The following is a 27,083-nucleotide window of genomic DNA, read 5'->3' as shown; positions in this document are numbered from 1 at the left end:
TGGGAGTTTAAAATAATAAAGGATCCCCGGCGGAGGAGTGGCCTCTCGGGCTTAGCAACTACATTACCCACAATGCGTCTGTCTGTTTACGCACGGGACACCTGAAACTGAGCGGCAGGCCTACCTGTAGTTTCGGCTGGAGTGTGGCTGAAGTGATAAGCACGCTACAAAGGCTTTTGAAATACGAGTTGGGGGTTACTAATTCGACGAGGAGACGCACAAGAAACAAGGTTAATTCACCCAGTGAGCATTTAACTCAGACATGAATTATTGGTTAAATACACCACACTGATAAAGCTGCTGCAGGCCACACAGCAGCGTGGCTGGGGTGGGGTGGGGACTTTCAAACAAAAGCAGGTGCTTATGTGGGGTCACTCATCTGATGCTTCTTTCAGTAACAGGGCTTTATTGATTTTACTGTGTGTCATTATCACTGCTGTTTTGAGTGACTGAAGATCAAAGCCCAGAGTGAGCTGAGAGGTTAACAGAACTTAATGTCATCAGGGGCAGGAGTCCTGATATCTCACTGAAGAGGTAACACACGTTTACTGTGATGAACGCCTGAATGGCTCACTAACTGAGGCTGCTGCGTGTAATTTTTGTAGAAGTTGCCTAATATAACTGCTTATAGCTCAACGCTCAAGTCTATGGGAAGTTCTGACTCTAAATGGCCCTTTTTGGAGAAGCTTTCTGATTTGTTTTGCAGATGTTATCTCTGCTGATGAACATGCTTGCTAAAGTTGAAATGTTGTGTCAGAACTGCTGTGGTCTTTGGATGCAGGCCCTGGCACCCACAGGCAGTTTGTTCTCAAAGGAATGCAACTAAGCACTCCTGAGTAGATTATGAATTTTCATGTAACAAATATGGGCAGCGGCCTTTACTTTTGAGTGACTAAGTCACAGTCCCTGCTACAGAAGTGAAGGCGTTTTATAGAATATATGATTCAGCTTAAAACCCACTGAATGAGGAAATGTGATCAGGTTGGTTTTGTAGATAAACATCCCACTGTTTTACATCTTTTATCATGACGCTGGTGTTTACTGCTTAAGTACCAAACTAGACTGACAAACTTTGCATAGCTCCTACATTACACCAGATCACAGTTAATATAACATCATCACAGTGAGTCTGATCATGTTGTATCAAGTGTCTGAAACACACAACTGATATGTGAGTCAATTCTGCTCCCTTGTGGCTGCTCTGATAATATCTGAGGAATTTTTCTTTTTAATGTGTTTTTATTTTCAACAAATCTTATGAAAAGGCCAAAACCGACTCCTTGCAAGGCCTTACACAGCACATTCCCGTGTGCTGCATAGTTTCATTGTTCTCCAAAACAACACGTACATGTTGTTTAAGGATTGTTGTTTAAGGACTCAGTACTTGAGTCTGTTTTTAAAGAAGAGAAGAGAAGTCAGTAAGTACTGAAAGACACATCGTGATGTTGTTTTTTTCATAGGATTTGTTGACGACAAGAAAAACAACTTATGAATGACTTCAGACTTCTTTAATAAACTGTGTAGCGTGATGTTCTGTTAGCTGTGAGCATTTTCTATCGGATCCAGTGGGAGGCCTGTCTTTGAGAGTAACATTAACTTTTAAGATTTTATCCTCTTTGCAACAATGAGTCATTGTCCTTTAATTCAGCTGAAGAGACAGGATGTTTCCTTCTTATCGAGCCGAAAATATTGACAGTACGCATCATTATATAATATGTACGCAACAACAGTATAATTTAATACCTCTTCCCCAAGACCAATGTAGTTTTTATGCCCTGGTAAAATTTTTTTTTTTTGCAAAAAGGCCTTTTTGTGTGTGTGAGCACACTTCATATGTACCTTCACTCATGACAGTTGTCTTGTTCTCTGCAGCAGACTGGATTTGAAGCTCATTTCGTGTGTTTGCTAAAGTGAAATGACTTTGTAACTCACGTCTATCCTGTTGTTTCAAATTCAGAAGAAGATGTCAACGAAGCCTGCTAATTTTAGTTTGCACAGAGGCAGATTTCTAAATGAATTTCAGAGATTTCATCAAAGCTGAAGGTTTAAATGAGAGAACTGAGACTTGTGGTGCAAACCACATCAAGAGAACAAGAAGTGACAGGACAAGTTGAATTTCAAGTGTCAAATTTAGAAGCGTCTGAAAGTTAGATGTTAGTGCCACTTGGTGGAGCCATTTCTCTACCGGTCATTTGGCCAGACTACAGTGTTTCTTTTTCTCTAAAACCAGAGCGACATGTTGTATCTGTCTGGTTTTAAATTTGCACCAGTCCAACAAGTATTGAGCTGTGTGCTTACACCAAAGCAAGAGCTGTGTAAAACCACATGCATAAACTCTGAGCTAAATGAAGTAGAAACACAACAGATGTAGATTAAACTGTTAGCAAAAAAAGTTGCCAACAAATTTGCTGTCGGTATCAAGTAATCGACCAATTGCTGCAACTCTTATTTGATATCACAGATCTTCTGTTGCTGCCCAGTGGTCAGTATCCATCACAGTGACAGAAATGTTTAGACGTTTGGTTATAAAAAAACAAAAAACACCGATGCTAGCTCAAGCCTCACCTGCTTATTTATTTTATCAACATGGATGAAGTCATGAAAATGTGGTGAGGAAAAGCGGCGGAGCTTCTATCTGAGGCTCAGTTTGGTGGTGGTCGTTTTGGTAATCAGACAGGTGAAACACCACCTGTGACGTGACTGAATCTAAATTGCTGAAAGCATTGTATAAGGGCACCTCTGTCAGTGTCGCAGCAATTACTGTTAATTATTTTGACTAACATCTTAACCTCGTCAAATTGCCTTTCCCAGGAGATTGGTTGGTTTGATGACAATGACAGTTCGGTTGGTGGTTTTAACCACAAAATTGGCCACAGATGCATCATCGGTGAGAGGTGCTACCGCAACACTATGATTTGCTGGTAGAGCTAGAAAACCCAATATATCTCATCATATGAGCCGCGGCTGGCATTCCCATGAAGGCTCAGTCAAGACTGCGATTCAGCTTTGTGTAACTCAGTTTTATTAAGCCGACTGCAACCTCAAAATCAATGATACATCCTGGTTCCTATTATCCGGCTTAGGACAATATTATTTCTCGTGTGTGTTTTCTAGGATCAGAGCTGGCTGCAAACACGCTGTGACCGTAGCTGTTACTGTGGCCTCCATCCGCTTTTGGCAGCTCACCCTCCTCATCCTGGCATGTGTTCCCTTCCTGTCTGAGGCCAATTTCATCCAAATGAGGGCAGCGGCAGGACATTCCTTTGAGAACCAGGTGATGCTACAACAGTCTGCGAGGGTGTTAATGACATGACAACACCGAGCCGTGCGCTCTGAGACGTTAGGTCAGAATGACTCTGTTCATGTTTAATGATCTTTTTTTTACTTTTTTACATTTTACTCGTGTGGTGAGGCAGTTGAAAGCTATGACGTCTTCTCTCAAATGTTCAAGGCTACGTTGAGTAAAAAATATGTCAGTAAAAGATATGTCTCTATTAGCATTTTAATAGCAGTTTATAGTAATAAAGGAAACGCATTTTCCATTTTTGGAACTGCACAGTATTGCTGCTACAGTTCCTGGTCCGTGCTTGCCTTGAGTCTGAAAATGCTTTCCCTCAAAATTAAATCCCAAAAATGAAATTACTCTGAAGTGTCAAACCTCATGAGATGGAGAAAACTTGACTACATGTATTGTATATTAGGTACCTTGAATGGTGAACAGCCTTTTAATCTTGCCTCTAATTTATTGGAACGAATGCAGCAACACAAAAAACATTGAGAAAGACAAAATAAAACCTTGAAGTACAGGTGGCACCAAACAGCCATCGATACCCTTTAGCTTCAGATCTGGCTGGAATTACTTACTGTTTTGTGAATATTACCTTCTATGGCTACAGGCCTCAAATATCTCTGTAACCCAGTCCCAAATGCTGGAGTGCTTCAGTGACCCAGCAAAGGCGAAATTTCATTCAAAATTTAAAAATTTAATTCAAAGCCCATCTGCACCACAATTTACTTTTTTTTTAACCTGAACTTGGCTTGGTCCATGTTTTAACGTTGACTATTGGCCCCCTCCAGTATTTCTTTGCACCATGACAGTAGGTGGAACCAGCTGCTATCTGCAACCATGTGTCTGCACTTGGATATTTTGGTGCACAAGTGCAGATAAAAGTATGAAAAGAGTCGAGATAGAAAGGAAACAATCAACTAAATGTTCACTATGTCATTACGGGTCTTTTTCAGGAGTTCTAACAAGCGGAAAGCATGTGGGCTCTGACAAGATGTCCTCCAGTACTGCAACAAAATGAGACATCGTCCGCGTTGGAGAGCAGGAGGGTAAGTCACACAACTGTTATGTACTTCAACTGCACTTTCTGTTTGTTTTGAAAACACCGAGTACATTTAGTTCTAATGAGCTACGCTTTGAAATGTTTGTGATTCAGCAACGGTCAGGGGAGGAATTGGCATTTTGTGATCACCTTATGTTATCTTTATCAATGCACATGTCTCATACTGTGGAAAAAGATGTTGTGGATTGTCCCAAGTGTTCATGTCTGCAGTTGTTGAACTTTTAGTGTTGTATAAACCTGCTTAAAAGCAGGAAGACTGAAAGAGAGCTTGTTTAAATAACTCTTAATGTTGTTTCTTACCTTGAAACAACAAAACCTCAAACCATGAATTTCTCAGGATGAGACTTGATCAGTTGGGCTTTAAACGGCTGTTGGTTGGTAGAAGCGCTAGATGGCGCTACAAAACCGTGCCCAAAAAAAGCAGTGTAACAGAAGTTGGAAAGATGCTGGCTTAAGTTTACTCTTCACGGTAAGTCCAACAAACAGATGCAACAATGTAAAATGTAAAACAATTACAGAAATGTAAAATAATTAGAAGGGCTGATTGGTTTTTTTTTCCCCCACGCTCATCATTTTTCTAATACAGTTTAGAGGGTGAACTGAACGTCGGTGCGCACGCTGTCATGTGATGTTAGGTGCGTAAATTTGATGCGTAAAAAAAACAAAACTTGAATTAAAAAATTAAATAGGAAAAGAATTGTTATTATCTCATTAGTCAGTTGTGACGTAGGAAATACAAAATCCAAGCTGCTCGTGTAAATGGGAAGAAAACGGCCAAATTGTGTGGTTTTACACAGGGATTTAAGTCCAAATATACATTATTACAGAAGATTAAACAAATGCCGAATAAAGATAAATGATTTAATAAGAAATAAATGAATACAAGTTGCTGTGTTTGGAAGCTCATACTGATAATTTTGAATTACAGTGAGAGGCATTTATTCCAACTTGAGATCAAGTCCAATGAAGGCTTATGGGGAACAAATGTTCTCGTTACAGAGTGATATTTTCTTGTAAAACAGTATTCAGATATTAACAGACTGAAATGTCCGTAATGTATAAGCATTTATCTGTAAATAGCCCTAATGCACATTTACTCTTTAACAACAGCCTTTGGACTCAATAACAAATGCGTGTGTTTTGGAAGATGGTCCGCTGTTGAAGAAATTGCAAAGAAAAAGAAAAAAAACCTTCTTATCGACATTTCCGGTTTTGGGGGGGAAATATAAATAAAAACACAAAAATTGCAATACCTGCGTTTGGGAATGCATCAATTAACGTGATTATGTTACGGTTATGAAATGATGATAAAGTGGTGGGTTCGTGTAATTAAACGTGTTTGGCTCGTGTTGACTTCGGCCGCAGAGAAGTTTGAAGTTTCATTTTGAGGCTCGACAGGAAAAAACGGACAGAAATCGGGAATAATGAGGTTTAACCTGAATTTAAATTCCTACAACAATTACCTTATCTCTTTTTTTTCCAAAGCAAATACGCCATTTTATTCATATTTTTTATTATTCACATTTAAATACATTTCTGAGGGAGGCCCTGGCTCTTTGCTGCAGGCCCTTTTCCCAGCTTGGCCTGAAAGACGCGTGTAAAAACCACCATCTGTACACGGAGGTCATGAAACGCAATGGACTTCCTGTATCATATCACGTTCATGATCTTTTTGTTTTTTTAATTACGTAAAATAGGCTAGTAAATTTGAGGTCATCTAATAATCCCAGACGTTCAGATCTGTCGTTCAAAAACAGCTTTTATCGACTCGACAATCAAACAAACTGATCGATCAACTGCTTCTGAATTCATACTGACTTTATTGAGTGGCTTACATAAAAAGCCATTCTCGGAGGGGACAAAAAAAAATATCATTGTAAAATTAAAATCACTTTACAACATGCTTACTTAAATTAAATGAGTGGGTAAACAGTAAATGATTTCAAAACCTTACAAATAAATTCAAAGTGCGCCTAATGATAGACCCCTAAATACAAGAAAACTCGTGGTTAAATATAACTCCCCACAATACATTTCATATCATGTCAAAGAAAAATCAAAGTACATTTTCCGTATATTTTCAAATATTTACTAGAGTCCATATACAACTAGAAATACCTATACAAAATCGTCTCCTGGGCAAATACATTACTCACCTTTACATTGGGCTGTAATTATTCTAACCTACATTTCTTATTATGTACAACACATTTTGCAGCGAAGTGAAATGTAAGTAACCTCCAGCTGGCCTACTTACAGACTTGGCGCACACACTGTAGGCTGTGGAGTGAATCGCAATATGTGATATGAACATACAACTGCTCCTCCATTATCACACGGCTCATGGGACCAGACAGACACACCGAAAACTCTCCCATCCCACAGCTCAGCGTACTCCACAGCTATTTGTTCCCACCGAGCAGTCTGTCCACACCGAGGGACAAAAATGAAAACAACATCTCCTGCTCGATAATAAAGTGCCACAGTTTGGTTTTGAACAATATGTATGACAGCAGTAGCACATATTTGCAGGCCTGAAATATTTTTTTTTTCACATCAGTGTCTTCTATCGTTTGCGTTTCAAAACCCTGGGAAATAAAACATCAAGGGGGAATCCGGGACAAGACTGCAAAACGTTTCCGCCCTGTCCCGGTGTTCCCACAATCACTTGATTACACGTTCACACCGCAGATGTATTAATGAGAAACTTCTGATGGCACAGCTATGAAATTATGCAATTAGTAGTCTTAAACACCTGGAAAAAGTCAAAGGAACGTATAGACCTATTTCTCATCAAATGGCGACACTCATGATGAAGCATTATGCATACACCAAAGTATGTCCACTTTCATGTCCTCGGGGACAGTTACATCACAACACTCTGTTGTTTTAACAGTTTCTTGACTTCACTGAGGGGAGCTTTAGAGGCCGTTCATGCCTACTCCCTGGCTTGCCTCAGGTGGGTGCAACAGGTCGGGGGAATGGCACGGAGGACTTCCCGGGGCGCTGTGCTCGCTGTCGGTATCGCTCCCCCTCTTCCCTCCGCTGCCCCCGGAGCCAGAGCCGGCGGATCCTCCGGCGCTGTGAGTTTTTACATGTTTACTCAGGTGATCGCTACGCATAAATCTCTTGTTGCACACGGGGCAGGCGAACCTTTTCTCCCCGGTGTGTGTGCGTAAATGTCGCTGGAGCTCGTCGGAGCGCGTGAACCTCTTGCCGCAAAAGAGCCAGTTGCACACAAACGGCCTCTCGCCGGTGTGCCACCTCAAATGCGCCTTAAGGTGCGACGTTTTCCCGTAAACCTTCCCACAGCCGGGGATGTGACAGCTGTGGAGACCTTTTCTCCGGAGGCTAGCGCCCGCCGGTCCCAGTCTCTCCGCCTCTTGGCAGTTTGGACAGTCGCAGGTGGCTCTGCCCGAGTAGCGCCGGGCAGATGACCTCGGAGACCCCGCTAAAGACGCAGGTGGACCCCCGGAGAGCATAGTGCCCCCTGCTCCGGCTAATGGAGAGGGGCTCGTGTCCGGATAAGAGGATAACACCGGCTTGAAACCGTCCATCAGGTGCTGGCCGGTTGTCAACAGGTGTGGAGAGGGACTTGTACTGAAAGCAGAGTGACTTAAACTCGAGTAATCAGAATTATATCCGCCCAGAGGAGAGTGCAAGGAGGTCTGGAGTCCACCGGAATGTAAGGACGTTTGTAGTGCTGCTCCATTAGGGTTTTGAACATCAATCCATCCCGCTCCCACATCCCACCACGCAGAGGCTCCGGTGGTTCCAACCTCTCCTGTGGGAATTCCGGGATGGGACGACTTGAACCAGGACTCGTAGGGATGCGCAACGCTCATCCTCGGATAGATGCCCTGCAAACTGTCCACTGAGGTGTGCACCTTCGAGATGAAAACGGGCTGGTGGCTGGACTCTTGAGAGCTGCTCGAAACCGAGGCTTGGAAAACCGAATAGTCGTTTCCAAAGTGTGAACTAGATGAGGTACCAGACGTGAGGGAAAAAGCACTGGATCCGGTGGAGCTGTTGGTGCCGAAAGAGTCCGAGATGCCGGATCCATTACGAGACACACCGAAACCGGACAGGCCGGATCCGAGACTGCAGCTGCTCGCAGCGGCTCTTTTCCACGGATGGAAGCCTTTTCCAAAAGACGAGGAATTATCCGAAATTGTTGACGGCGAAGGGCTCGGACTCCCTATTTTGTTGCATGTCGCAGCTAACATGGCTAAAGGAGTCGATCCTAACCTCGGCTCCTCCTGGAAGGACAAGAAAAGCTGTAAGTGACTGGTCAGCCCAACAAGTTTAACAGGTTCATTGCAGATATTTCTGTGCAGTATTTCAGTCGCAACCAGAAAGAGAAGTTAGAAGTCTAAGCGGTTGACTGCTTACATATATATATATTATTTTAAAAGACTGCAAATCATTACAGTTGACTGCTATCACCTCCTACCTGGACGAACAGAAAGTAGACAAGTGAAATGCGACACACAGCGCTTACAAGTGCATGCCAAACAGGACACCGAGGAAAACATTAATGTTGTGATCACCAGGACAAACTCTTATTCCGTCTACGCAGCCTCAGCTTTCTCATACGACCCGCGTGCTGAAAATATAACCGACGAACTGCCTTTGGTGCTACTTTGCAGACTGCTGTAAGTTTAATCCCCCTCCGCCGGACAATGACAAGAACTAATTAAACCAGTAAGAAAGTCCTTTCGACTCACCCCTAGAAGTGAAGTTGCCATCACACAAAAACACTGCCCTCCTCAGAGGATCTTTTTATATTTATGAATCGGAGCACTGTTTTTTTAGAGGTGTGCAATACAATGATGTGTTCCGCCCATTCTTCCACAATTGTAGGCTCCTCTCCGGCTTTGAAGTGCCGCTGTGACACGGGCGACCAATCAGCGGCTCCGTCTCGCCGCACTGCCACATACTACCGTGAGGTCATCAATAGAGCGCCTCAGACAGCTCTCCACCCTCCTCCACCCTCCGCCGCCCCCTCCATAATAAAAGACAGCGGAAGGAAGGTAAAGTTAAATGAGAGTGAATTAGGAAGGAGGAATTAGGGGGCCACTTATTGAAATTTTACAGAACATCACGTTCCATAAATGTGAAGAAAGCAGGATGAGGATCAGTGATGTAGCTGGTGATAGGTAGAAGAAAAAGGTCGGTAAACTATGACCACAGCACCACCAAGAAGCGAAACATCCAGCGTGGTATTAAAAACAAAACAAAAAATAACAAAAGCAAACTCACTTTCAACTTGCTTTTTCTGTTGTCATATCACTTTTATGCTTGTTTTTATACTTCGGTTTGAAAAGTCAAACTCTTTCCTCCAAGTATAAACATGAGTAGAAAGTGGGTCAACCTCACTTCACTCTATACGTGTGTGTGTGTGTGTGTGTGTGTATTTACAGATTTCATTGCAGCCTTAAAAGAAAAAAAAGGTGTGTTATTTTTTTAACAGCCCGCTCCATGTTTTTTTTTTGTTTGTTTGTTTTTCACATCTTTACAGGCTTATATTATAAACTTATTCTTCCTCTGGCCTAAACCACCACCACCCCTCTCCCCCGCGTGATTTTCCATGTTTTAACTTCTTAAGAGTTAATATCCACAAACTATTACACAGGATACAAAGGCTGCATTGTTCTGATCGCGAACCTATATTACACCGCCTCAAACTTTCACATTACTGTAATTGTGTTCAATTATCTTCAAGGGTTTTGATTAAACCTGGTAGATGGTGCATTCCGGTGCGGGATTATTCGTTTTATCATGCTCTTAAAACAACAGACGATGAAGAAGATGATGAGAGGTCGACGTAGTTGACTTTGGAGCACGTTCAAAATTAGAAAATTTCGAAAATGACAATATTTCTCAAGATGGGTCATTGGCAGTATAGAGTCTGTTCGAGCCGCAGGTTGACTGAGACTGTTTATTTGTTAAAGTAAGTGACTGCGCCGTGCGTCAGGCTGAAAATAAAATTACAGCATGGTTATATTGAATAGGTTCATCACTTTGCCCACTGACATTTTGTTAAATCTATAAAGGAAGCTCTTGTTACATAATAAGAACTTGAAGGCAAAACGGGTGTTGAACCCTGGGACTCTGTGGGCGCTATTAGCATGCAGTGTGCACTGGAAGCATAAATTTCATTTGAATTTCAAATTTAATAACGCAGGAGGTTTTTAATCATCCGCACTTTTATTTGTTTGATATTAACATGCTTATTGACCGGGTCTGTTGACCAGCTTGGTCATTACAGGACAGGGAAAAGTTAATTAAAACAACCAGGGATTATTCATCACATCATCTGCCTAACCCATGTCGCTTCCTTTATTACACAGCGTGATAGATGGACTATCTGATTAATTCTAGTGTTTCTAGGATTGGACAACAGCTTTTTGGATTAATTTACACTGCTTTACCTTTGGGCGTAAAGAAAAAAAAAAGGAAGAAGCGAAAAACAAAAACAGGCAAAATTATTTTTAATGTAGGACAGTTAAAAATAATAATAATGATATATATATGCAGCAGCATTGTACATTCACCAATATCTATAGGCGATTTAAAGAATGTTATTACCTTAATTAAATGGGTAATTCAATACATGCATTTTTATTTTTAGTTGTCCTTTAAGTGTGTGTACTCTTGTTCCTAACGCGCAACGTGTCGGTTTCATTATTTTAGGGGAAATAAAAAAAAAAAAATCACGATAAGCCATAGGTTTCTATGAAAGCAAGGACAGATTTTAGATAAGCGAGAAAAAACACGCACACACACACACACGTACACACACACACACACACATCCAATTGGCTTATTGACGCTGGATATCAGAATAAGAAAGAACTTGTATCGATCTCTTTTCTGCTCATTCATTATTTTATTTCCGTCAAACTCGCCAATCAAACGAAGTGTCGAAAAATGATAGCAAGCTGCGAACATTATGTAACCGCGTTTAAAGGTGAATAAAATGTGACAAAGTAATGAGGAGAATAAAACCTACATACCGTGCCTCCTCCGCTCCGCGGTGCATTGATTGACCCTCGACGTTTGCTCTCAGCAGAGTAAAACACAGCATCTCCTGCTGCCGGTGTGACTGTGCACCGTGCCAGATAAATGTTACACAGGCAATTCAATTAAGAATAACTTGGAAAATATCCGCCGACCCCTGTTTCCTCTACATGCACCCCAAACTTCTAACAGGCATGTAAAGATACACATTTATTTCTTCGACCTACATTATAATACAAGCTTATATATTTCAGCTTTAAAGAATTAAACGTCTGTGATCAATCTGGTTCTCCCCTGTCTTTTTTCCTCCTGGAGGGGATGGTCATTCATAATATTGTGCGCAATGAGGGTTTGGAGAGCAAGGTGTGGGCTACAGCTACAGGGGACATGTTGGCCTCTGGTGACAAATTACCGAGTGATCATAGCAGCAAGACCGATGTCAGAGGTCAGTGTGATAACTCCTCGACAGGAAACGTCTTGCTGCCGAAGCTACAGAGAGTGCAAGAGATATTTAATCCCACATGTACTTCGAAATCTGACTGCCTAATTTATTCTACCTCTCCAAAAAAAAAAAAAAAAAGAAAAAAAAAGGCTTTTGTTGCCTGTTGCGTTCAGCATTTTAGAGGGTCGGTCCCAGTTCATATGGTGTGCACAGGTTGTTCTTAACGCACGGCTGTAACTGTAAGCCGCATTGAACAGATGTCCCCATTGAAGGCTTTCTTCTCTCCTACACACATGGGCTATATTACCATCATGAAATCAAACTCAAAACCTGTCCCTTTCGCCACCATAATGACCGAGTTATTCTGGGCCGCTGAGCACGAACAAAGTGTGTTCAATATTGCGTGCTCCAGAATCACTGCTCTTAGAGACTCAGGGAGAAAGGAGTCAAGGCAGAGGTGCGGAAATATACTTTAATGTGGAGATTTACGAAGCAGCGCATAATCCGAAGGCCCTCCTATCAAAGATTCTTCTGGAAGAATAACGAAGGTAATCACTTGTGGCTTTCACCAGCAATTAGACCCTGTTGCTCAGGGTGCATATATTCATAATTACTCGTCCGCCCCCCCTGCAGTTACCCTATTTTTAAAACAGAGATATATAAAGTGCATCATTTAAACTCACCATCCCAACTTATAAAATGAAGAAACAGACGACCTTTAATTAATTTTAGCACACTGTTTTTATATTAGAAAGATGTGACTTTGCTGCATCAAAATATTGCTACTGCCCTAGCAGACACCGTGTAACCTTATGCAGTAAAGTATGCAGGGAGAGAGTAAGAGAGCAGGGTCTGTTGCTTGTTGTTTTCACTGTTCACCAGGAGGTTGGAAAGAGCAGATGTCCGTCTGCAGTGCGAGCTGCCAAGTGGGTCCGGAGTGGGGCAGCCACAGACACAAGGGCCCAAATGGTGTGACAAAAGATGTGCAGGAAGCCCCTCTTCGCCTGGGTGAGCCACAGAGAGGGTCTCCCCTCTCTGCCAGCCTGCAGGGACGCTCGCAACACGAGCCAGAGTGGTGGCAGCAAAGCCATGTGTTACCGGCTGGGCTGCACGGTACGCCGACACTCATATTCACACAAACATAGATACACATGCATATGCAGGAATGTGCAAATTCAGGCCAATCCCACCCCCCGTCGCCATCAGCGCACGCTCACACCTGCGCGTTGCACTCAGCATAAAATGTACACACATTAATGGTTTTTCTGAAACCTTCATATAGTTACCCAGTCAGATATTTTCATTATTTATCTTTCAAATGAGCAGCTGTCAATAATGCAAAACGTGGTGACATGATTGTTAATGATAAACATAACAGAAACAACAGTAAACAAACACAAACCACTCTATCTATCTGTCTATCTAGCTAGTATTTTACCCAACTCGGAGCTGGTGTGTCATTTTTCCTTTGCCCATAAGGTCATGAAAAGTGGGTAAAAAGGCCTTGAAAGTGTTCCAAGCACAGGTGTGCAGCATGGCCTGCACTGAAGGGGTGCACTGAACCATAAACAATGATATAAATGTCTGGCAAATAAAATGGCTAGTTAACAATCTTTTGACTGCTCTAACCTCTGAGCCTTTGTCGGGTATCGATCAGCCAGCTGTTCCTGGCTTTGTCTGGCAGGACGGGAGCCTCTGGTTCCTCCTGGGATGAATGGAGAGAGCCGCCAAAAAAACTCTCATCTGCTTTTCAAGTTGCGCCTGTCAGGAGCAAAAGTCTAAACAAGACGCTGATCATCGCCTCCCATAGGTCAACATTTATGTATTTATTACATTCACATAAAATAAAATCATAAAATGAGCTTGCCAGGCTCCTCAGGCTGTTTTAAAGCTTTAATTTTAACATTGCTTATTATATTTAACAACCCTGGCACTGGCTTCTTTGTTCATAGTTGCCATGTTGTTGGTTTACATGGAAACCATGTAAATGGTAATTTGGACGGGCATAATTTGTCTCCCTATATTAAGATAATTGTATGTTAAATAACGTACATCCTCAGAATTGCAGTGGGTGTCATGTGATGGGTCTTGTCACGCAAATATGTCAAGACAGGGTGATAATGGTCCGTCTCAGCAGCTGTCAGTCAAAGAGCAGCAGCAATGACACTCCAGAACTCTGTAGCTCAGGTTTTATGGTGGCTGCCAGTGCTGCCGTCCTGCTCCCAAGTCTGTCTAACTATTAAGAAAATATAGTTTAGGCGTATAATTCATCCAGGCAGTTGTTGGATAGTCTTGCTGGATGTTATGATCTCCATTTCCCAGGCCACTTGTTTGCCTGGCTGAGGTGATAGATTGCAGTGTTTCAAACGCAGGCTGTGTATACGTAACAGAGATAACAGTGTATTTTGATGCCATTTGCCTTGACTGCTACATCCGTGGGCCATGAGGTCTTCTTATTGACTTTCAGCGAGTCCAACATTGCACTTTGTCAGAGTGAGCGGCAGTCTAAGAGACAGGCGGGCGAGGCAGTCATACAAAGTGAAGTACTTAGGATTAGCCCTGGCTCTTCAAGTTTCAGTAATTATCCTCCTGGAGGCATTCTTGCTGTGTTGGATAATAATGGAAGTCCGGGTGCACGCCTGTCACCTCTCAAGTGTGGGTGGAGGAAGCCAACGAGAGGCGCAGGACAGAGAAATGTTTGCTTTTCTGTTATGTCATCGGAGGAGCACTACAGTAGGGCAAACTTGTATTATTTCCCTGGGCAAGGATGAAGCGTCGCGACGACGATTTTCTTCTGCTTAACATGTGACACGCACAACTTGGAATCTCTTCAGCTGTGTGTGATGTGATAATGAAACATGTTCTCCAGAGGTGATAATGTGTTCTGAGATCAAGTGTAATTACCAAGTGTCAGGCATGTGTTTTTGATAAACAAATCTGTGAAAACACACAGTTGCATTATTTGTTGAGAGTGAGCGTCATCTGATTGGCGTTGATTACATTTGCAAGCTGCACAAATATGTGATCCTTTTGCTTCCTTATTTCCCTCTCTTGTCAGATATTCACAGAGGAAGAACTATGTTTTTTTTTTTTCACCAATCCTGATGTGTTGTTTCGGTTCATCTACCACGTCATCCTTAAAAGTTTCATTTAAGTGCATGTATGAATGTTAGAAAGGCCCTGATATCCAGCAGAGAAAACACAATGCTTTAATTAAGAGTCAGTCCGATTTCCCAGAGGGGAGATTGTCTTCTTCCATTAACTTAGTTTATCATATAATAAAGAGGTTGCCTTGTCCTTCCCTACCCAGACAATTGGTTTTAATCAGCCAGCACGTCTTTCATGGCTGATAATTTATGCTAAATTGACAAGGGTGGAGGATATCACAGAAAATCATTATGACAGTGCTCAGGTCACTGCCTGTCACCATCTTGTTTTAGCCTGTCCACTGTGCGCATGGACAACAGCCAAATTCACAAGTGGGAAATAAGTGTGAGGGAAATATTAGCTCTGGAGACTGCTTATCTCACCTTTTGAAAAATAATTATCTCAAATACATTTTATGCATTGTTTGAAAGTTCTGGGCACATTTTCATTTGAAGTGAAATTGAGATTATAGGCTATTATTAAATTGAAGGGATATGATGATTTTTTTGTAGCGTAAACAACACACAGGCAGGCGTCTGTTTTGCATCTGTCTTGTAAAAATGAAGTCAGAAGAAAAGCACAGCACACCGGCGACAGATTATTCTGCTGATTGCACGTCTGAGTCCAGAAATGTCTGTTGTGACTTTGGTTTTTAAGTGCAGGCTGTGCAAGTGTGAAAGTACAAATTGTGATTTGAAGTAAGGGGGGGGTGAGAGGATGAGCACGGGGAGGAAGCTTGAACACAGTTCTCGCCTTGCAATTTAATCACTGTATACCCAGGGAAGTATTGACAGTTGTCCTGTGGAAGCTATTAAAGTTGCTGTCCAAGGTTAAATGAAATTGCAGTTTATCAAGGCAGCATTGAGAAAATAAGGGAATCTGTTCATGGCTGTTGATTAATGTGGAGCGTGATCAACACAAGGGGTTCATTAAGCTATACATCACCAGGGTAATTTAACATGTCATCGCGCCTGCTGTCGCTCCCCTTCACATGTTTTGTGCATTGTGTATGTTTGCTGTGTATGTGCGAATCTTTGTGTGAGCGCCGACCTCACGTTCTGAGACGTGGTTGTGCCTGTACGCCTTTGTGTTTGCATGATCAAACTTCAAAATCTCCCCTGTTATCACTGTAAACCACACAGCAGTGTAAAGATCTCCCCCGGACACTGAAACGCTATGTGGGCATAATACAAACACAGCAGAGCTGAAGGTGAAATCCTGCAGAGTGAGTTTTTTTCCAAAAATGTTGTAATTTTAGCTCAAAGTAGTAGTAGTTTTTTTTTTGTTTTTTGTTATTTTAAATCCTTATCATCATCTCTTCTTATCCTTTTATTAGCATACTGTTCATTTCATCACGGCCCTGATTTGATCACTTGTAGTTGCACCGCAGCTGACAAGCATACATAGAGGTATGCTAATCAGGCCTGGGACCTGGAGCTGTTTTTTTTTTTTTTTTCCTGGTGGATTTGTTTACTGGTGGATAATTGATGGTGCTTGAGGGACAGGCGTGAGTCGGACATGAATCATGGGCGACAGGGCTCATGATAAGGAGCTGAAAGTCGCCTGTAATTAAGCCGGGCACTAGAGACCAATTGTTTGTAGAATGATTTGGTCGGGGCTAATTGACACTAATTGTTTAATCAGATTTTCTTGCCCTCCATACTGCAAGCAAGTGTGCTTTACCAGCAACAATGCAGTAAAAGAAGCCCACGCTCGTGATGTGAGATTGTTGAGGAAGCTCGGAAATCAAGACGTCCGTTGATGATCTCTTCTCACACGCTGCAGTACTGTTGTGTCTAGTCGTGAGTGCAAGAAATGCACGTACACATGCATTTTACCCCTGCTTTGTGTGTGCTATTTGACTCTTTTGTCTATCATTTATCCCTTCATATATGACTTTTCAAGCAAGTAAGATCACCCGTCTTAGCAAATAAGAAACATCTGACTGACAGCTCTCTGACAGCTTTCAGTTATGACTGGTGACATCACCGAAAAGTATTTTTGGATGAGGAGTTATCAGATACTGTTCTCTAACAGCAGTGGAGTTGATGAGCTGTTAAACGGAGCAGATTTATGACATTTAGCGAAGGCTCATAAATTAGTACAGCAGTACCCATGATCCTCCCACACTTCCTTCACAAACTGTTCCGCTCAGTGTATGACTGCACAGCAGCTGGTTTTGCGCTCCGATGCTGCACTGACTAAATTAAAATGAAGAACACTGCACTGGGAGGCCATTTTGGGAGAATGGCAGGCAATTGTTTTTTAATACCTGTAATACTTTATGAGTCTGGGTCCACATCAAAGACACCAAAAAAGTTATGGCTCATTTACCAAAACTGTTACAGGAATGTCACGTTCATACTACATGATATCAGCCCGATTACAGCCCGATCCAGCAGTCGAAGGGCGTCAGGTCGGGTCGAGTGCAACAGTCGATCATTTTGTGGATCAAGTGTATCATAGTGAGCAGTGAAACTGAAGTAATGTCCTGTTTGGGCCCCAAATGTGGTTGACTTTGTGACCCCCATTTCCAAAAAAAGTTAGTTATTTTTAATGTATGCTAAGATAACTTAATCCCACTTTTTCCACTCCATTTTGAACTCACCTGGATTATAAAATACATTCGAGAAATAAACAGTGTTTCTGAATTCACACACAGGCTAAACAAATAATTACATTGTCAGAGCACTTTATTTCAGTGTTTTGTCATCAACACTCAGAGTGAAGACATATTATAAGTTGAGGCTGCAGCACATGCGAGGAGCTGTTTTCCTAAGATTAAATGATGAAACGGAGCAGATAATTAGAGACAAGTCTTCCTTCTCCATCTGATTAAATGCAGCAAGTCTGAGTAACGAGCTGCTGATGGGTGGAGCTGAACACATGAACATGAGATCTAACATCATTACATTTAACGGCAATTAAACCTGTAGCTTTTTTTTAATTAACACAAACTATGATGGGAAATTAATGGTTATTACTCGGGGGGCCAGCAGAGGGGAACGCTGAATATCCCCTCACCTAATGTAAACCACACTGAGCAAGTGCAAGAAAACCCTCGAGTGTCCTGTGACGTTCACATATTGCTGCTTGTGATGTCGAGCATAAAAAATCAACTTAACAGAATTACAAAATAATATATTTAATTTGTGAGCTTCAGAACAGTTAATGAAATGACAAAGAAAACATGTAGATTATTTGATCACTTGTACTTGACTCACAGTTTTCACAAAACGCAATTTTTTCCATTAGCAGCAGTGTCTTCCCATGTGTGGAAATTGAGTTATATTTGTGTGTTTTATTTATTTTCGGGGGTGAATAGTATTTCATTATTCACGCTCACTGCATTAAAACTGTCTACAGGGTGTTTTCCACAGTAACCTGGGCAAAAGGAAAATTAATTTTTATTTAAATATCCACAAATTCAGGTCACCTCCTTTGTATTGAGCAGAAATCTCAAAACCTGGGTTTACCTTTGTAGTTAGGTTTGATTTACTGTATTTGTGATTAGATGCCACCATAAGTAAGTGATTAAATATATTTCTGATAATTTAGGGACTGGTGGAAAATAATTAAGCACATTTTGTGTTGTACCTAAGTATAATTTTGAGTCACTTGTAGTTAGCTTGATGGCTTTAACTTTATGCTTTTTTATACTTTAGTACTCCACCACATTTCAGAATATTGTACTTAACTGCAATGCATTTATTTACAATTAACAGCTTTAGTTACTAGTTTTACTTTTGAAATTGAGGATTTATATACAAACCATATTGTCAGTTTATAAAATATGATGCATTATTATACATTAAAGTATCCACCAATACGAAGCAGTCAAAATGCACTCTATCTTGACCATCTGCAACACTAGAGAACCACTTACATGAGAATAAAACAACATTAGTGATCCAGTAATGAAGTACATATCACACTGTCAGGAACCATCCTGCATTATGAATACTTTTTAGTTGAAGGTCCCTTAATTATCCACCCATGCATGTTCTAAAACTGTAGGCACAGGTCTCTTCTGTGTGTGTGCTGGGCTGTTTCTCATGGGCTGTTCTGATGCTTACAAACTAATGGGTCTAAAATGAGTATTGTATTAAATCTCTGGTAACTAAGACTCAAACCCATTTGGATCCCGATCAGTCAGGTGCACCAAACTTGTTACTGTTTTCATGCAATGAAATGCAACCCAAGTCGAAATCGTTCTAGCTGAACATCTAGGAGACTTTTTTTTTTTTTTTATTTTATAATAGTATTGTTTTTAGTATTGCACATTATTCACATTCCAATTAGCATTAATCTTGTCTGTGTTGTTTTTCAATAAAGTTTTCTGATTTATCGTGGAAGGCTGCCTTTACTTTGTGCTAATAATTGGATGCTATTGAAAGGATGAGTTTCATTGATTTTGTGGATGACTGGGAGCATTACTGGCCCAGACCATAGATTGTCAGCAAGGTCTGTGTTGAGGTGGGATCGATGCCGGTGAATCTTCCCCTCTGGTTTTTATTTACTTCTGTCTCCATTGATTGAAACATGCAATAGTTCAGGGGCTATTATCACACTGATGCTAAGTTTCTGTGTCTCCCCACTGAAGTAGCTCCCTCGGTTTCCCTGCAATATCTCACTCCAGCAAGTGCTCCCATCTTTCCCTTTCTAACTAATGAGTTAAGAGTATTGCTATGACCTGTAAACATCAATCATGAAGAAAGAGGGAGACAGTGACTAACTGCACCAGCAGGAGAGGCAAGAAATGAAATGAAAGTGTACAATAAAAGAAACATCCAGCTTGGTGTTTATTGGAGAATAAATAATCCCAGAAATGAATTTTGATAATCATCAAATTATTGCTAATTTTCCCCTTTAGGTTAAATCATCACATATAAGTAGAAAAAACTGGAATTGTCTTAATTAATGGAGGGTGAGTAATGCCCTGAGACTTTAGCTGTAAATAGGAGACAAAGAAACTGAAACTTTTTTGTTCATTCATTGTGAATTCAGTGGCGTGTTCTTAATCCAATTTAGTGCTCTTCGAGTCTGAAGAAAGCAATGAATCTCTATTCAACTGTTAAAATTAAACTTCTCTCAAACGGATAACTTGCACAATCTGCCTTGTAGTGACTGCCTCGCTAGATTGTTTCAACAATACAACATGGAGATGCTCCTCTGTATGTGGCCCATCCTGCGTTTACATATCTTATTTCCTGACAAGACAGCAGAAAGGTCAGCGTCCTATCCAACTGGGACTCTCATGATTGAATGTAATCAGTATGTACTTGTTATTCTGAGTGCTGGGCCTTTCTTTTATTTGCTGGCCCAGAAGTTAATTTCCCTGGTGACCTTTGTGTAATAAAACAGTATTATCTGTTTCTGGAGCCACAACAAGGAAACAAATTAGCTTCCTCAGCAGTGTTTTGTCACAGAGGAGATCAGTTATAAGTTTATTTACTTTAATTAGATTAAGGGTGCAGTAAAGGCATGTGTCTGTGTGGGCAACATCCCCTGTCTCCTTGCATTATCTGATTGTCTCAGTCAGTGAATTGGACAATGGTTATGCATTTTAGTGATTGTTAACTCCATTCAGTCAATGGAGACACTTGCATATATTGGATGAGTGCTTGTTTTTTTCCTCTTTTCCTCTTCTTTCTTCTCTTTTTTTCCCACCTGCATCCTGGAAAGATGAATCTATACACTTTCTGACTATCGGCGTGCTTGAAGAAGTATTTTAAGTCAACCTGAGCGTGTCGCCAGTGCTTATCTCAGACAAATTATGAGCGTTTAAGCGGACACAATCAAGCTGGTGATTTCTCACACTTCTGCACGAACATATGTCACCTGATACTGTGGAATTCTCTAATCCTTCCTCTTCTTTTAGTGGGAGTGACACGTTTTTTCTTTTAAACTAGATCCCTTTTTCTTAAGTGCACTCAAACAAGTTCCAGTGAACATCTTACATTTCCTCTTAAATATATGATGAACAATTTGCACCAGTACAATGTCCTCTACTGCTGCTTATCATGCTGCTTAACAAAAAAAGTAACAGCTACAACATTAATATTATTTGCTTTTTCTGAACAAATGTCTCTTTCCTCCATTTAAAAAAGTGATTAATAATGACTTAAAAAGCCTATTAGTGTCGATATATTTTTTTTTATTTCTTGACAACAGAACAACAGTTACACTCCACAGATATATTTGCTGTTTTAAATGTCTTCTATAGTTGTTGCGGTTTAGACTGAAGGTGTATGTGAGAGGAGAGGCTGTGAGCTGTGGAGGCCAAAGTGAATGCAATGCTTTACTGACCCGAGGAATCTCTTTTATTATGGGCTCTTTGTGCCTCTCCCTCCGCTGCTCTGTCAGGCCATTCAGACCCAGTGGCAGCCACCTACATTATATCCTGGATAGGCAGGACATTCATGCCTTTTTAACCCATTGTCCTTCCCCCTGGGGTGAGGGCCCAGAGCGGGATGTGAGAACCCCAGGCTGGGTATTGTGTCCCTCTGCGCTCTTCACACACCCGGCAGGGGACTTCCTTTCTGGTGTCACCGAAACCTGTGTGGTGTAATCCGCAGCTCCCTGCTGAGCAGGATGGGAAGGTTATTAAAAGTGCCTCTAATGTCTCGTTAATAAATCGCTTCCATTTTCCGCTTCATTTCTAAGTAATCGTGTTGGGAGTGTGGATAGGAAGGAATGTGTACCCGTTCCTGTGTTTTCAGTATCAAAGCAGCATAAAAAATTAGCATGTCTTTTTATTGTCAGCTACACATATTACAGACGCACGAGTACAGATCCATTAGAGATGTGACCCTCACATTAAAGATCAAGTATCTGGACTGCTGTGTGACAGGGTCAACCTGCGAGGTGTTGATGCTACCGTGATTGCCGAAGGAGAGATTTTTAAACGCACCGAGTCTAGCCTGGAGGTTTCGGGTTAATGGTGTCTTATACTGTGACCTGGTGGACGCTGCGTTTAGGTCTCCTCTGGGGGTAGCTCTATAAAGCAGCAGAGGTCACTTCAGTTAGAGTGCTGCCGTGTTAAGAGGTTAGAGAGCAGAGGTCCCCACAGCGTGGTATCACAAGCACTCTCCATGATGCGTTAAGGATGCTGATGCCTCTGATTGCCACAGTGGGACCTGGAGGTGAGGTTAGGGATGGCTCAGGACTGCTGGGGTAATCCCATTAACTGTGACTCCTGTAGCCCTCTCTCCCAGTGTGTATTTGTGTGTGTGTGTGTGTGTGTCTGTGTGTTTCGGTGAGAGAACCAAGGAGAACGGAGTCTGCTTGCGAATGTGCAGGGGGTGACCCAGAAGACATTAGCCTGCCCTGGAGGTCAGAGGACAGACAAAATTAAAATACACGTGAATCATTCATCAAATATGAGCGCGTCTCCTGTTCTCAGCCGGCACCCAGTGTGAATAATTTCCTGTCACAACTTGCGAACCGTCAAGCTCCAAGTTTGTTAGCAGTGACCACATTCACTCATCTTCTCTCTTGAACCACTAACTTGTTTAATGTCTTACTTCTGTTCTTACTAATCTGTTTTTTCTTCTCCTCGCTTATCTTTCAACCTTACTTTCTTTGCAAATAAGAACGTAATTGTTTATGACCAAATCTCGTGTCACATGTTGTGCGGTACACTTCTTTTGTCAAGTATTATCAGTTTTCAAGTGGCTTCTTGTTTGACAGTTGGAAATAAGAGTGATTCAATCAGTATGCAGGAAAGTGAAAGATCCTCTCAACAGAAGGTTTCATGCAGTCATGCACATCTCAGTCAATTAGTTAAGATACTGATAGTCACTGGGAATAAATAGTAACATGTCCAGCATGGCTTGTAAGGACAATCTAATCTTTGGTTAATTGGTCTCAATTATCACATGTCCCTCATTTTGGTGTACCACAATTAGCTGAAATTCTGCCTCGACTTGCACAAAATATGTATTGATGTCCCTGACACCTGCTGTCACCACCGAGCTGATACGTACAGAATTGTTAAATGCTAAAAGACGGTGACCATTATGTGCCGCACACTGCGAGGCTATCTGCATTTGCTGCCAGGTAGTCAGTCAGTCAATGCAGGACTGCATCTGTGGACGTATTAGTGGAGCAGTTATGGCAAACAAAAAGCTATCAGTAATTCTGAATAGAGAAAAAAAATACTGAAAGGGGGGTCAAACGTCAATGGCAGGGAGTAGAAGAGTGTTTGGCTTTGTCAATAATGGATTCTCCGTTCGAGGGTGGGATATTCACAGGGAAAAAGCTTTTGGTGGGCGGGATGTGGTGGGCCAAAGTCATTCATGCAAGAGCACTATGGCATGCACATGCAGATAAGACAGAGCAAACACATGATTAAGATGGAGAATTTATTGTCTTTCTTCCTTCTGTGAAAGTGGCTGATGCAGAAGGAAAATATGAGCTTCTGAATCAACTGTCCTGTTTATATCTTTAAAGGGTGATTTTAGTGTTTTAAAAATTCATTCATTCATTTTTTTCTTGTTAAAACACACACACACACACACACACACACCAGGTCCAAATCTCTTCAACAACTGGACACAATCAGGCTTTCTCACTGTGAAAGTAATTAATTGTTGTACCTGAATCGCATCAGAATTGTTTTTGTTTTTGATTGTTTTCTTTATGCTGTAAATTCAAATAGGCTTTTGAAAATGTATTCAGCTGAAAATCTTTTTGGAACATTTTAGTTACCGGTAGTCTTATTTATCATGGCACCATAAGCAAGGAACATTTTCCAGATTTGAATCTCTGTATGAGTTTATGTACAATTCAACAGTTTGGATCACAGGGGCACATTTAATTATTTGATTGTAACTAATGTAGTTAAGATGGATATTCACAGTTATTGGTATTTGGAACAATATGGAGAGTGTGTGTATTGATCAGACTGAAGTCTTGTCGAGCCTGTCAATACCAGTAGATGAATCTAATTATTGTTCTTCTCTGTCTCAGTTAACTGTCAGCATGGGAGCCCTTAGCTTGTATGTCCAGTGTGCGTGCACACACACACACACACACACACACACACACAGCTATCATAGCATCAGGACAGTTGGCTTAGAGTCCCACCTCCTTCCTTAACATCCCTCCATAAAGACATAACACTGGTGCTAAAGCAAAAGCAGCCTCAATGGTTTATGATACGTAGATTCACATTTCTCTGGAGAAATTAAACACTGAAGTTGTCACTTGTTATTATTTCCTGGTGTTAATTTTGTTTATCTTCCGAGAAAAGACACTGTCGTTTATATGGAGCATTTAATCTGTCATATTATTTATTTCCACAGTGCGATACACAATTCGCTGAAGATTAATATACTGTGAGAATATAGCTCCGGTTGTGTATGGATACACACATAACAGGATGTTTGGAACCTGTGGATTTAACACATCAAACTAAACAGAAACCGAGAGGTGGAGTCTGCATCTCCTTTGTGCACAATATGCAGATCAAAGGAAGAACTTAAGCACTTATTATTTTGACAGGAAAAATGTGTCACTTACAGACATGTTTTGGAGATCAGGGTCTAAAGACACTGAACATTTTAATAAGTAATCAAGTAAGCTAAAACGATAACTCTTTCAACTACATCGGGGTTAGTTATTTCCATTCAAGTTATATAGTTGGGTAGAACTTAGTATTCAGGGTGGGAGAACATACAGGAGACAACATCCTGAGAAAGTTCAGCCTTTATTTTCCTTTTATGGATCCCTTAATTCTTTCTGCTTTGTATTTTTTTTTTTTTTTTTTTTTGGTGATTTGATTTAGTTATTTGCACCTTCAACCAATGATTTCCCATGAATTTTCATTTTTGAGAACATCTAACCAGCAGCTTTTTTTGTGTAGTATCATCAGCCCTAAATTGTCAGAGCACCATATCAGGAATATATCAGTTTTATTTAACAGAACGACAGCTTAACTACTGTTTAATAAAACAGTATTGATATATTTCCATTCACAAAGCTATAATGCAAAGGAGAAATGGTTCCCATAAAGAGTGTTTTTAAACAGCAGCTTGTGCCTCTATATAAGACAGAGTGCAACGGGGATCCGTGCAACTACATGTTGTATGAATGTTAGTTATTTTCCGTAGAATTCACACGTTCTCACACGCAAACCAAGAAAAAAAAAACAAGCTTTACAAGTCATCCACGGACAAGACTGCACATACACACACACACACACACACTTGTGTCTTTGTTTGTTCAGTCTGTCACTTCATTCAGCCGTGTGTGGCTGTTAAGGGACTCCCCTATCCCCACAGGTTTTTCGAGGGGAAAGTCATTTGAGTTCGAAATCTTCTTTGGCAAGTGCAACACTTCATCAAGGGTGAAGACTCCCTGGCTATCAAAGATGTATCAGCTGGTCTGATAAAGCCCTTGCCCTGGTCCCCGCACAACAACATCCCATCATAAATAAAAGCAGCAGAAAAGAGGCCTTTGTCACTGTTTATCTGGACTGCTTTTCTTCCTCGCCCTTGATTTCCTCTTCAGAAAATTGATGCACCCTTAGATTGAAGCCGTTGGTTTGACAGGTAATGGTTAGTGTGATAACTGCTCAGATTTCATCAGCCAGGGCTTTTTTTTGTGTGTGTGCAATTGTTGGAACTTTCAGCTAGATTACCTGTCATCCAGTGCATCAGATAAAAATGCAGAGTTGAAGAGATATAGCCAATACTGGGGCAGATAGGAAGAAAAAGATCTGGATAGAGAATGTTGGATGTGAAAGGAACGGTGAGGACACAAATTTACATTTATCTGATAGCGAGGCAAGTAGAACGTATTATTACCATCACAATCACAGACAGTTTCCTCTTGGCACAGAGATTTGTGATTAATATTACGTGGTTTAAATGGTCTACATGCTACATATGCATATAATTTAGCAGTTTGCAACAAAAAAAAAAAAGAAAAAAAAAAAAGGCTGCTGGAAATCCTTCATGGATACTGTGAAACTATGAGGTCTAAAACACTTCTGCAGTCTGGAAAATTATTTATATGATCATTTCTAAGATGTATCTAAGATGTAAACTTTGATTTTTTTTTTGGACAGAGAGAAGAGACAACCTATTGAGGTCTCAAACAAAGTCAAATCTGCATTTGGTCTTTTGCTCCATCAATGTTATGGTAACCAATAGAGCTGAAATCTTTGGCAGATGTGTGGCAGCAATTTTTTCTCAGCTATTATAGCATTATAAACACTCGGTTAGAGTTACATAAAACATGCATATTTTTGACTGGGAAATTTTCTGACGAGAGAAACAGCTGTGCTGGCCTTACAATGCATTAAGTATTTCATCCCTTTTAGATGGTTAAATTGTGCATGAAATGTTGCTGGCGCAGGGTTCTCCCGAGCTGGACTGATTAGGCAACATCTGTTACATTGGGAGAAATCCGTGTCGTTTCTAATTAGCTGTCAGGCTGCGGCTACGTTGTGCCTGATGGTGCTGAGGATCTGCCACAGGTTCCTCTCCTCGCACTGTCACCTGCTTGTGTCCCCCTCCCCTACTCTGGTTCTCCTTTCCCTCCCCCTCTCCCCTTACTCTCCCTCACACACACACACACACACACACACACACTCACTCATCAGCTGTAATTAGAGAGCAGGGTCCATACAAAGGAGCGAGCTGGGAGCCAGGCTCGAGCCCATCTGTGCAACCCCATCATCAGCAAGCTCACAACTCCTCCAACGCTGGGGGCCGCTCCCGTGCCGGGGCCCCCGCTTACTGATCATCTGAGCACACAAACTTTCTTCTTCTGCCTCCCTCCTCCGTTCCTTTATCTTACTCCTCCACTTTGCTCTCCTTCACTCTGTGCTGAAAGAAAATCTATCTGAACCAGGCTAATTCATCTTGCTTTAATAAGGCTCAGACTCTGGTAAATATTAAATGCACCTCAGTGAAGAACAGACAACACTGTGACCAGCTATTGACAAAATGCAGCATTAGAGGGATGGAATGAGCTGAAATCCATATGGATAAATTAACAAACACGGGAGCCTCAAAGAGACACTCACAACTGATGGTGTTTCCATTCACACACTTTGTTCCTTGTTGTTTTAATACCATATATCTTAAAGACTTCTTTAAATCTCTAATTGT

At 41.2% G+C, this 27,083-nt stretch overlaps 1 protein-coding gene and 1 long non-coding RNA gene across 4 annotated transcripts; one reads left to right on the top strand and one right to left on the bottom strand.

The window, feature by feature from the left end:
* Window positions 1-64: 64 nt before the first annotated feature.
* On the top strand, window positions 65-25,878 carry LOC124064891. Of its 2 annotated transcripts, XR_006844332.1 has the most exons (5): window positions 71-230; window positions 3,115-3,274; window positions 4,243-4,335; window positions 12,697-12,927; window positions 25,248-25,878. It is a non-coding gene; the product is annotated as an uncharacterized LOC124064891 (long non-coding RNA). The 2 variants fall into 2 exon arrangements; XR_006844331.1 differs by lacking the exon at window positions 25,248-25,878 and having other exon boundaries at window positions 65-230; window positions 12,697-16,645.
* sp8b (sp8 transcription factor b) lies at window positions 6,165-9,226 on the bottom strand. 2 transcript variants are annotated; one of them, XM_046399740.1, is made up of 2 exons: window positions 8,803-9,226; window positions 6,165-8,608 (listed from the first exon to the last, which is right to left on the bottom strand). In XM_046399740.1, exon 2 carries the CDS (start codon window positions 8,573-8,575, stop codon window positions 7,271-7,273), a length of 1,305 nt encoding a protein of 434 aa, XP_046255696.1. In that variant the 5' UTR covers window positions 8,576-8,608; window positions 8,803-9,226; the 3' UTR covers window positions 6,165-7,270. The 2 variants fall into 2 exon arrangements, with proteins under 2 accessions (XP_046255696.1, XP_046255695.1); XM_046399739.1 differs by having other exon boundaries at window positions 9,077-9,226.
* Window positions 25,879-27,083: the final 1,205 nt, after the last annotated feature.

Source organism: Scatophagus argus, chromosome 9 (assembly GCF_020382885.2).
Source record: "Scatophagus argus isolate fScaArg1 chromosome 9, fScaArg1.pri, whole genome shotgun sequence".
NCBI classification, from domain to species: domain Eukaryota; kingdom Metazoa; phylum Chordata; class Actinopteri; family Scatophagidae; genus Scatophagus; species Scatophagus argus.
Note: the sequence above shows the minus strand (reverse complement) of the source record. Positions and strands in the feature narration are given on the sequence as shown.

Excerpts from the sequence above, each read along its gene's own strand:
- sp8b (XM_046399739.1), bottom strand. The coding sequence starts at position 9,097 with ATGGCAACTTCACTTCTAGGG. Across the intron at positions 8,609-9,076 it reads TGGCAACTTCACTTCTAGGG|GAGGAGCCGAGGTTAGGATC; the intron begins GTGAGTCGAAAG and ends TTGTCCTTCCAG.